The 11,859-nt window shown below is 47.2% G+C and overlaps 2 protein-coding genes across 2 annotated transcripts; both read left to right on the top strand.

The window, feature by feature from the left end:
• Positions 1-5,180: 5,180 nt before the first annotated feature.
• Positions 5,181-7,737, top strand: LOC123181114 (uncharacterized). Its single transcript, XM_044593338.1, has 3 exons — positions 5,181-5,503; positions 5,588-6,536; positions 7,248-7,737. The coding sequence occupies exons 2-3, from the start codon at positions 5,601-5,603 to the stop codon at positions 7,284-7,286; spliced, it is 975 nt and encodes a 324-aa protein (XP_044449273.1). The 5' UTR covers positions 5,181-5,503; positions 5,588-5,600; the 3' UTR covers positions 7,287-7,737.
• A 223-nt stretch (positions 7,738-7,960) lies between these two features.
• LOC123181113 (pentatricopeptide repeat-containing protein At1g09820) lies at positions 7,961-10,650 on the top strand. The gene is made up of 2 exons (XM_044593337.1): positions 7,961-9,744; positions 10,004-10,650. Exon 1 carries the CDS (start codon positions 8,012-8,014, stop codon positions 9,734-9,736), a length of 1,725 nt encoding a protein of 574 aa, XP_044449272.1. The 5' UTR covers positions 7,961-8,011; the 3' UTR covers positions 9,737-9,744; positions 10,004-10,650.
• The last annotated feature ends 1,209 nt before the right edge of the window (positions 10,651-11,859 follow it).

The following is an 11,859-nucleotide window of genomic DNA, read 5'->3' as shown; positions in this document are numbered from 1 at the left end:
TGATGTTTTTCTTGATTTCTACCTTCGTCGATTTCAGCATCACGAAGAGCTCGGGAATTACTTTCGTCATCCCTTGCATACCATAGTTCATCACGAAGTTCTACTAACTTGGTGATGGTGACTAGAGAATTCTGTCAATCACTATTTTATCTGGAAGATAAACTCCCACTTGATTCAAGCGATTGTAGTACCCGGACAATCTGAGCACATGCTCACTAGTTGAGCGATTCTCCTCCATCTTTTTGCTATAGAACTTGTTGGAGATTTCATATCTCTCAACTCGGGTATTTGCTTGAAATATTAACTTCAACTCCTAGAACATCTCATATGGTCCATGACGTTCAAAACGTCTTTGAAGTCCCGATTCTAAGTCGTTAAGCATGGTGCACTAAACTATCAAGTAGTCATCATATTGAGCTAGCCAAACGTTCATAACGTCTGCATCTGCTCCTGCAATAGGTCTGTCACCTAGCAGTGCATCAAGGACATAATTTTTCTGTGCAGCAATGAGGATAATCCTCAGATCACGGATCCAATCCGCATCTTTGCTACTAACATCTTTCAACATAATTTTTCTCTAGGAACAAAAAATAAACACAGGGAAGCAACAACGCGAGCTATTGATCTACAACATAATTTGCAAAATACTATCAGGACTAAGTTCATGATAAATTTAAGTTCAATTAATCATATTACTTAAGAACTCCCACTTAGATAGACATCTCTCTAATCATCTAAGTGATTACGTGATCCAAAGCAACTAAACCATGTCCGATTAACACGTGAGATGGAGTAGTTTCAATGGTGAACATCACTATGTTGATCATATCTACTATATGATTCACGCTCGACCTTTCGGTCTCTGTGTTCCGAGGCCATATCTGTATATGCTAGGCTCGTCAAGTTTAACCTGAGTATTCCGCGTGTGCAACTGTTTTGCACCTGTTGTATTTGAACGTAGAGCCTATCACACCCGATTAACACGTGGTATCTCAGCACGAAGAACTTTTGCAACGGTGCATACTCAGGGAGAACACTTTTATCTTGAAATTTTAGTGAGAGATCATCTTATAATGCTACCGTCAATCAAAGCAAGATAAGATGCATAAAGGATTAACATCACATGCAATCAATATAAGTGATATGATATGGCCATCATCATCTTGTGCTTGTGATCTCCATCTCCGAAGCACCGTGCTTGTGATCTCCATCTCCGAAGCACCGTCATGATCACCATCGTCACCGGCGCGACACCTTGATCTCCATCGTAGCATCGTTGTCATCTCGCCAACTTATTGCTTTTACGACTATCGCTACCGCTTAGTGATAAAGTAAAACTATTACATGGCGATTGCATCTCATACAATAAAGCGACAACCATATGGCTCCTGCCAGTTGCCGATAACTCGGTTACAAAACATGATCATCTCATACAACACATTATATCACATCATGTCTTGACCATATCACATCACAACATGCCTTACAAAAACAAGTTAGACGTCCTCTACTTTGTTGTTGCAAGTTTTACGTGGCTGCTACGGGCTTAGCAAGAACCGTTCTTACCTACGCATCAAAACCACAACGATAGTTTGTCAAGTTGGTGCTGTTTTAACCTTCGCAAGGACCGGGCGTAGCCACACTCGGTTCAACTAAAGTGAGAGAGACAGACACCCTCCAGTCACCTTTAAGCAACGAGTGCTCCGAACGGTGAAACCAGTCTCGCGTAAGCGTACGCGTAATGTCGGTCCGGGCCGCTTCATCTCACAATACCGCTGAACCAAAGTATGACATGCTGGTAAGCAGTATGACTTATATCGCTCACAACTCACTTGCGTTCTACTCGTGCATAGCATCAACGCATAAAACCTGGCTCGGATGCCACTGTTAAGGAACGTAGTAATTTTAAAAAAATTCCTACGCACACGCAAGATCATGGTGATGCATAGCAACGAGAGGGGAGAGTGTTGTCCACGTACCCTCGTAGACCGACAGCGGAAGCGTTATCACAATGCGGTTGATGTAGTCGTACGTCTTCACGATCCGACCGATCAAGTACCGAACGCACGGCACCTCCGAGTTCTACACACGTTCAGCTCGATGACGTCCCTCGAACTCCGATCCAGCCGAGTGTTGAGGGAGAGTTTCGTCAGCACGACGGCGTGGTGACGATGATGATGTTCTACCGACGCAGGGCTTCGCCTAAGCTCCGCAATGATAATATCGAGGTGTAATTTGGTGGAGGGGGGCACCGCACACGGCTAAAAGATCTCAAGGATCAATTGTTGTGTCTCTGGGGTGCCCCCCTGCCCCCGTATATAAAAGATCAAGGGAGGAGGAGGCCGGCCCTAGGAGGGGGCACACCAAGTGTGGAGTCCTACTAGGACTCCCTAGTCCTAGTAGGATTCCACCTCCCATATGGAATAGGAAAAGAGGAAGGGAAAAAGAGAAGGAAGGAATGGGGCGCCCCCCTTCCCTAGTCCAATTCGGACCAGACCAAGGGGAGGGGTGCGGCCACCCTTGAGGCCCTTTTTCTTCTTTCCCGTATGGTCCAATAAGGCCCAATACGTATTCCCGTAACTCTCCGGTACTCCGAAAAATACCCGAATCACTCGGAACCTTTCCGAAGTCCGAATATAGTCGTCCAATATATCGATCTTTACGTCTCGACCATTTCGAGACTCCTCGTCATGTCCCCGATCTCATCCGGGACTCCGAACTCCTTCGGTACATCAACATACATAAACTCATAATAAAACTGTCATCGTAACTTTAAGCGTGCGGACCCTACGGGTTCGAGAACTATGTAGACATGACTGAGACACGTCTCCGGTCAATAACCAATAGCGGGACCTGGATGCCCATATTGGCTCCCACATATTATACGAAGATCTTTATTGGTCAGACCGCATAACAACATACGTTGTTCCCTTTGTCATCAGTATGTTACTTGCCCGAGATTCGATCGTCGGTATCTCGATACCTAGTTCAATCTTGTTACCGGCAAGTCTCTTTACTCGTTCCGTAACACATCATCCCGCAACTAACTTATTAGTCACAATGCTTGCAAGGCTTATAGTGATGTGCATTACCGAGTGGGCCCAGAGATACCTCTCCGACAATCGGAGTGACAAATCCTAATCTCGAAATACGCCAACCCAACAAGTACCTTTGGAGACACCTGTAGAGCACCTTTATAATCACCCATTTACGTTGTTACGTTTGGTAGCACACAAAGTGTTCCTCCGGTAAACGGGAGTTGCATAATCTCATAGTCAGAGGAACATGTATAAGTCATGAAGAAAGCAATAGCAACATACTAAACGATCGGGTGCTAAGCTAACGGAATGGGTCAAGTCAATCACGTCATTCTCCTAATGAGGTGATCTCGTTAATCAAATGACAACTTATGTCTATGGCTAGGAAACATAACCATCTTTGATTAACGAGCTAGTCAAGTAGAGGCATACTAGTGACACTCTGTTTGTCTATGTATTCACACATGTATTATGTTTCCGGTTAATACAATTCTAGCATGAATAATAAACATTTATCATGATATAAGGAAATAAATAATAACTTTATTATTGCCTCTAGGGCATATTTCCTTCAGTCAAGGATTCAGACAATCCCGTATGCAATTTCCTTTGTTTGGCAATATGTTACTTGTCCGAGATTCGATCGTTGGTATCTCCATACCTAGTTCAATCTTGTTACTGACAAATCTCTTTACTCGTTCAGTAATACAAGATCTCGTGACTAAACTCATTAGTCACATGAAGCTTCTTATGATGTTGTATCACCGAGAGGGCCCAGAGATATCCCTTTGTCACATAGAGCGACAAATCTCAGTCTCGATCCATGCAACCCAACAGACACCTTCGGAGATACATGTAGAGCACCTTTATGATCACCCAGTTACAAAGTGACGTTTGATAGAACACAAGACATTCCTCCGGTATCCGGGAGTGGCATGATCTCATGGTCTAAGAAACCGATACTTGACATGAAGAAAGCTATAACAAATAACTAAACGATCTGATGCTAAGCTTATGGTTGGGTCTGTCCATCACATCACTCTCCTAATGATGTGATCCCGTTATCAAATGACAACTCATGTCTAGAGTTAGGAAACCATAACCATCTTTGATCAACGAGCTAGTCTAGTAGAGGCTTATTAGGGACACGGTGTAGTTTATGTATTCACACATATATTTAACTTTCCGGTCAATACAACTATAGCATGAATAATAAACATTTATCATGAACGAAAAATATGATAATACCATTTTATTATTGCCTCTAGGGTATTTTCAACAAGCGCATGGACCGGTCACCCCCGAGGGCTCCAGGAGGCTCGACATCGAGCTCCAGATTTAGCAACTTCCATGAAAAGATGAATCTGAATTTGACTGAAAGTTAGTTTGATGCACATGAGATGCTCGATGTATTGCAGAGAGAGGGGAGAAGGAAGAAGAAGAACACCGAGTCCAATGTCTAGTGAACCAACATGTGGTTGGATGGTTGTGGTATCCACAGCCCATCAGGGTTCAAGTCCTGGTGTTCACATTTATCCTGAATTTATTTCAAAATTTCCGGCGATACGCTTTCAGTGGGAGGAGATGTTCCTGTCGATTATGAGGCGTCTATGGCGACTTCGTAAAATCTCAAGATGATATGTCGGCTCAGTCTCTCGGAGTTGCTCATAGGGGTAGGGTGTGTGTGCGCGTCATATGGGTGAGTGTATGCACGTATATATGAGTGTTTGTGTCTGTACTAATTTAAATAAAAAACCAAGTGTCCACGTGGCATTTTCGCCTGCCAACTCAGCCTGGCGGTGGGCCTGACCAATTACCGTCGGTGTTTTTTGTCACCGTTAATTTTTGGTGCGGTGATTTTTTGAGTAATTGGTGATTTTTCTGCTAATGACACCGCCATTGCTTTTTTTTAGCATCAGTACAGACACAAGCGCTCATATATACGCGCATACACTCATCCTATGAACGCACACACGTACACCCTGTCACCATAGGCGCCTCGTCGTCGACGGAAACGTCTCCTCCCACTGAAAGCGCATCGCCGGAAATCCTGAAATAAATCCAGGAATAATGCAAGCACCAGGATTTGAACCCTGATGGGTTGGGAATACCACTGCCACCTAACCATCTCAACCACAGGTTGATTCGCAATGACACCGCTATTGCTATTGTGGTTGTTTTCTGCATTTCATTTCACCATCACCGGTCCTCCTGTCGCCGGCGTGTTTCCTCCGCGGCAACTCCTCCGCCCCACTGGTCGGCCGGCGAGCACGCCACTGCTACGGTCTGTTCGCTCATATCCACCCCGCACCGGCGGCTCCCAGATCCCACTCCACCTTTGCCTCAACCTTGCAAGCTCTGCAGAGCGACTCGAATAGTTGAACTAAGCGGCGCCGGCAGAGTAACTGAGGCCGGCGTGGCAACTTCCCCGATCGGCCGTCCCGCCGGTGGAGCTGCTACTTTTGGTAAGGCCCCCATCCCCCCTCTACAGACACACAACTCTTGATTACACGAGAAACAGAACGCTTCTCTAACCAGCACGCCCGTAGGGTGCTTGCGCAAATGCCACTTCGGCACATGCTTCTCCAAGCGCGGCAGCGCTGGTCTCAGCCGCCTCCACGGCTCTCCGAGCTACTTCATGTCTTCCGCTCGCTCTCTATTCTACCATCCGGAGCCTCGGCCACGCCACCCTGCCGCTCTCCTACGCAAATTCAGCTGCCCCAGACCTTGCCTTGCTCCGATGCCAACCCACTTGGCGTGGGCTTCCACATTGACGTTGTTGATGACGACCTCTGGCCCGCTTCCTTCGGCTTCTCCTCGGATCCCACGCCGGGTGACCAGTGTCTTGATACCTTCCAAGAACATGGAGAAGAACACATGCACGATTCGGATGATGAGATAGATGACATGAGGCACCGCAAGCAGCTCTTCTACAAGCTGGACAGGGGGTCCAAGGAGTTTGAGGAGTATAACTTGCCCTTGCGCCGCAGATGGAAGAGAGATAAACCCAATGCCAAGGATCCATCCGATTGCGAGAAGGTGGAACCTGAGAAGCCAGCTCGTTTGAAGGTCCCAAAGCTGAAAGCAGAGCCTGCAGTGCATAAGGATGACATAGTTGAGGGGAAGAGGGACCGAGTGCCAACTTTTAACCAGATGACTGATCCTTACCACCACCCTTTCTGCCTGGACATACATGTCTCCAAGGGGTCGGTGCGTGCTTGCTTCGTCCACCGAGTGACCAGCAGGGTTGTGTCGGTCGCTCACTCCATATCAAAGGACATGAAGTTTGATCTGGGTTCAAGGAAGGGCATCAAGGCATGTGTGGCGGTTGGGGCGTTACTTGCGAAGCGTGCGATAGAGGATGATATTCACAATGCAATTTATACACCTAGAAAAGGGGACAAAATCGAAGGAAAAATTGAGGTTGTGTTGCGTGGAATAATTGAGAATGGAGTCGATGTGAAGGTGAAACTCAAACATAGGAGGAAGCTAACAAAGGTATGTCATGATTATTTATTATTCTATTTCCCTTGTTTGATGATGCCTTTGAATTTTCTAATATACAGTATATTTTAATCTTCTCAGCACATAACATGTGGAAGTAATTTGAAAATATTTGGTTGATACCACGTGTGAATTTATATAGAGCAGAACTAATCTATGGGTTCTTGGGAAACTACATAGAAACATCTCTGTAGTGTATGTTTTATTTTTGCAGTGAAGTTATATTATTCACGTAGACAAGAGTATTTTCTGAAAACCTGGTAGTATGGCGATCTTTACATATTTGTAGGGCTCATGTTGTTATTTTGGCAAGCTGTTAGAAGCAAAGATACTTTAGTTTTTCTTTGGAATGAACAAGTTCATCATGTTGTTTGCCATTTGAAAATGTTTCAGCACAGAGAAGCAAAATCTTCAGGACGTTGTGGTATTAAAACCATTCACTCATCTTATCTCATATAGCAGTATGTATGCAATATTGCAGTGCAGTGCAGTGGGACTCTGGTATTTTCACGAGCCTGTCTGTCTTAGTTAAAAACGTTTGGTTTAAACAATGATGCCTAACAGCTAAAAACAAATCAATTTCGTTCCATCTTTACAGGCTGGATCAATTAGAGCTGAAATCCCATGATGGCACATCCACCACTTTTAAACTCTACTGTTGTAACAAACAATGCTTGACCTCACTGTTTTGACCTTCACTTGCAGAATGCGCCGGTGGTGCAGCAAGGCGGTGAGTCTCGGTGACAGCTCAACGGTTGGCCAGCATATATAACCCCTTGATGGCATGAGCCCAATGCTGCAGGATCCATTTTATGTCATCTCGGAAGACAAACCATGAGATGTAGAACAGCTAAAGGGCATCTGGGCATCCTGTTTCAGATCTTAGCATTTGTGCCCCCAGGAACTCGCTGCTCTGCCTCGCTGTCTATACTCTGCAGTTTGTGACAAGCCTCCAGTTCCATGTGTCTTGTCTTTGGCCTGCTTCATGGCATCAGCAGCGTTCGAGATTGGAGTGCACATGACATGGCGTAGTTTGGTAGATGCCTGTGCTTTGTGGTAGGATTCTACCGGCTTTTCGCTTTGGTAGTGTTGTTCTTTTTACAATCTCGCTTGCTCAAGTTCAGAGATGTAACTGAGATCCCGGGCTGTATCTGACTTTTTTCTAGCTTGGAATGAACTTCTCCATTTGCACCAAGTTCCCGTAGCAAAATTACATTGAGTCTAACACGTTAAAGGTTTTCTACGTTCCCCCTATGAGTAATCGAATGATTTTCAATCTTGTAGGATCCAAAACGCGATGACATCGTAATCATATACTCCTACGTTCCTGCCATGCTTCTGGTTCTGAAGCGAAATGTTTGTGCCGAACTCCTCCTGTCTGTATTTTCCAGTCAGTCATCATCACCGCTGGGAACTGTGATACTGAGAAAACCCACCCCAAACCCTCTCCCCCTAACAAACACCACTCCATGCCGCTCCGCACGCTGCTCCGGCACCTCGCGGCTGGCCAGTTCGCGCGCCTGCAGGCGCTCACGGGCGCGGCCACGGCGCCGGCCGCGCACCGCGTCCTCCACCTCCTCCTCCGCACCGCGCCGGCCCCTCCCCTCCCCCACCTCGTCTCCCTCGCGCGCTGGTCCCGCTCCCACTTCCGCGCGCCTCTCCCGCTCCGGCTCCACGCGCTGCTGCTGGCCCGCCTCGCCTCCCACGGCCTCCACCCGCTGCTCCGCTCCGAGCTCCACGCCCTCGCCGCCGCCCGCCTCCACTCCCCGGCGTCAATCGTCCGCGCCCTCCCCGCGGCTTCCCCAGCCGCCGCGCCGCTCATCGCCGACATGCTCGTCCTCGCGCTCGCCAGGGCCTCCCAGCCCCTGGCGGCGTACGAGGCCTTCCTCCTCCTCGGCGACAACCACCCGCGCCACCGCCCCTCCGCCTTCTCGGTGAACAGCCTGCTCTCCGCCCTTTTCGCCGCCGACCGGGTCGACCTCGCCGAGCGGGCCTTCAAGGCGGCGCTCCGGCGGCGCGTGTCGCCGGACCTTTTCACCTTCAACATCGTCGTCTCCGGGCTCTGCAAGGCTGGGCAGCTTCGCAAGGCCGGCGATGTCGCCAAGGACATCAGGGCGTGGGGGCTGACCCCCTCTGTGGCCACCTACAATGCTCTCATCGACGGCTACTGCAAGAAGGGTCGTGTCGGGAGGATGTACCACGTCGACGCGCTTTTGAAGGAGATGGTCGAGGCTGGAATCTCGCCCAATGTTGTTACATTCAATGTGCTGGTTACTGGGTATTGCCAGGACTCGAACACTGCTGCTGCGGTGAAAGTCTTTGAGGAGATGAAACAGCAGGGGATTGCGCCCAGCATGGGGACATACAATGCACTTGTTTGGGGTCTCTGCTGTGAGGGGAAGGTAGAGGAAGGGGTGAAGCTGGTGGATGAGATGCAGGATCTGGGGCTGGCGCCTAATGTGGCCACCCTGAATAGTGTGCTGAATGGGTTTTGCAAAAAGGGCTTAATGGCAGATGCTGAGAATTGGGTTGATGGTATGGCACAGAGGAATGTTGAACCGAATGTGGTTACTTACAATACCTTGATGGATGGATATCGCCGGCTCGGTAAAATGATGGATACGGCGGCTGTGAAGGAGGCCATGGCAGGGAAGGGGATTAGTCCAAATGTCAGAACATACAATTGCCTGATAGCTGGGTTTGACCAGAGCGGGGATTGGGGCAGTGTTTCTGGTCTTCTCGATGAGATGAAGGACAAAGGTGTTAGAGCTGATATTGTCACTTACAATACACTTATTGGTGCCCTGTGCTGCAAAGGGGAAGTACGTAAAGCTGTAAAGCTCTTGGATGAAATGTTGATGGTTGGCTTGGAACCAGAGCATCGGACTTACAACAACATAATAAATGGGTACTGTGAGAAGGGGAACATTAAGTCTGCCTATGAAATTAGGGCCAGGATGGAGAAAGGTAGGAAACGGGCAAATGTGGTCACATACAATGTCTTCATCAAGCACCTTTCCAGAATGGGGAAGATGGAGGAGGCTAATGAGCTCCTGAATGAGATGTTGGAGAAAGGTCTCGTTCCAAATAAGGTTACCTATGAAACAATCAAGGAGGGGATGATGGAGAAAGGTTACGTTCCTGATGTAAGAGGACTCGCTTGCTCAGAAGCCTCTCAAAATCTGACATCCTGAAACGCTTGGTATGCTCTAGTAATGTACCAGCATAGCGTGTCTATACCTACTTATACCTAGCAAACAAAGCAAGTAAATGCCTAGTTGGATTGTTGTTGAAATGAGAAATTGGCGATCCCTAAGTATGCTAGCCTGCTAGGTCATAGTTTCCCACTGCCTTTAGGTTGGATGTGATCATTTGGTCCTTATGTGGTAGAATCTAGGAGTTACTCTGTTCTTTGGTATAGTTCAGCCATTAACATTGTTCTCGATCCAACTACCTTGCAGCCAGTTCACAGTTTTAAGTTTGAATGGTTGGTCTTTTCTTGGACCCAGTCTTTCTGGCGTGCACAAGTGTTCACATTGAAGGAAGTCACAAGAGGTGGCTATGGAGGTTTTTTCCCAACATGGGTGGCAACATAACCTTCGGATCGATCCACCACCTCCATCGACATAGGCATAGTGTTGGTCTATAGGGCTCTACTGCTGCCGATTTGTCGGTTTTTTTTCATCATTTTTTGTCAGACCTTCATATTGGGCCGTGTGCATCCTAGTTATGCAGAGGCCGGGTGTTACTCATAATGCTTTGTATCCGCTTGATGCTACATTTGAGATAATAAAATCGCCCTTTATCGAAAAAACAAGAGGCGGTGCGCCGAAGATCGGGCTGCCGGCGTACCGCACTGGACACAGCACATGGTGGGCGTCCTTGCTTTATTAACGCAGTGCATCCGACATGTAGCCGGCGTGATGGCCCCCAAATGACCCATCAAATGACGCGCACATCACTTCAACCGCGACCCCAGCCCCCAGGTCAGGTGGGACTAGCCGCTGAGTTTAAGCATATAAATAAGCGGAGGAGAAGGAACTTACAAGGATTCCCCTAGTAACGGTGAGCGAACCCGGAGCAGCCCAACTCGAGAATCAGGCGTCTGTGCCGTCCGAATTGTAGTCTGGAGAGGCGTCCTCGGCGACGGACCGGGCCCGAGTCCCCTGGAAAGGGGCGCCTGGGAGGGTGAACTGAAGCGAACTAGGCAAACTTGAGTATCATGCTTACTAGTGGTAATATCATACTAGCATTCATTTTGGCTTTCAGAGTACTTAGCACGACAGTATGGCACTCTCCTATGCTTCCTATATAGCATCACACAGAAAGTGAATACCGGAGGCGAACACCTGTGCAACTCTATCTGACAGATCCATGAATCTGAAAGTGCTCACCTGGCACTGTGCCTCCTGGACACTACACTGATCTGTTACTGTCTTACTTTTGAAGGATTCCTTTAGAAAATGGAAAAAATTGCTATTGTATTTACCTTAAGGTTAGGAGCCATTTTATTTGGTTCATAAGGGCCACAAAATATCTGATGAAATTTCCTCACTAGTCCTTGAGCAGAAAATTGTTCGTGTTTCTCAAGAATAGAAGTTATATTCATGGTCCCCAGTAGCCACACGAGTCCTCACTAGTCCTTGAGCAGAAAATTGTACGTGTTTCTCAAGAATAGAAGTTATATTCATGGTCCCCAGTAGCCACACGAATGAAATGCAGCCAGGAATTTACTCCCTGATGTTGGAAAAAAAAAGGTTTGGGGCTTCCATGTCCACTCTGAGTCCTGTCCTATGAGGTGCAGCAAAATGTTTATCACCCACGTAAATGAATCTGAAAACAACATGTGCATATCGAGGCCTATGCACACCTTTTCTCCAATAATATTTGTTTTGTCTTGCTGATGGTTCTAACCAGCAAGTGGGGTATTGCATATTGTGTGCTGTTGCTCAGCAAATGTTTCTGAGCCCAACCCTGATGGTAGATTTAGGGTTCCAAATCATTTCGAGGTTGTATAAATCTTACATGAGAAACGGGAATAAGTGATAATTCCTTTCCAAAGCACCACCACTGGCTTATCAGCATATTGTAAAGTTGCCTGACTTACCAGGAACTATTCGTTGTAGCCTTATGCTTTTACTGGTATAGGTACCAACTATAAAGCCTTCAGCTTATGTGTCTGTACAATTATTCTCAAGTGACAAATCATGTGATAGACCTCCTCTGCTCTTATGATCTGAATGTGCAAAGCTCAGTACTTACAGTAAAGTTTGACCCTTCTCTGCTGTTTGTTTACTTGCCGTTTTGCAATCTGGGG

The sequence above is a fragment of the Triticum aestivum genome, chromosome 1D, assembly GCF_018294505.1.
Source record: "Triticum aestivum cultivar Chinese Spring chromosome 1D, IWGSC CS RefSeq v2.1, whole genome shotgun sequence".
NCBI classification, from domain to species: domain Eukaryota; kingdom Viridiplantae; phylum Streptophyta; class Magnoliopsida; order Poales; family Poaceae; genus Triticum; species Triticum aestivum.
This window is presented reverse-complemented; position numbering and strand designations above follow the sequence as displayed.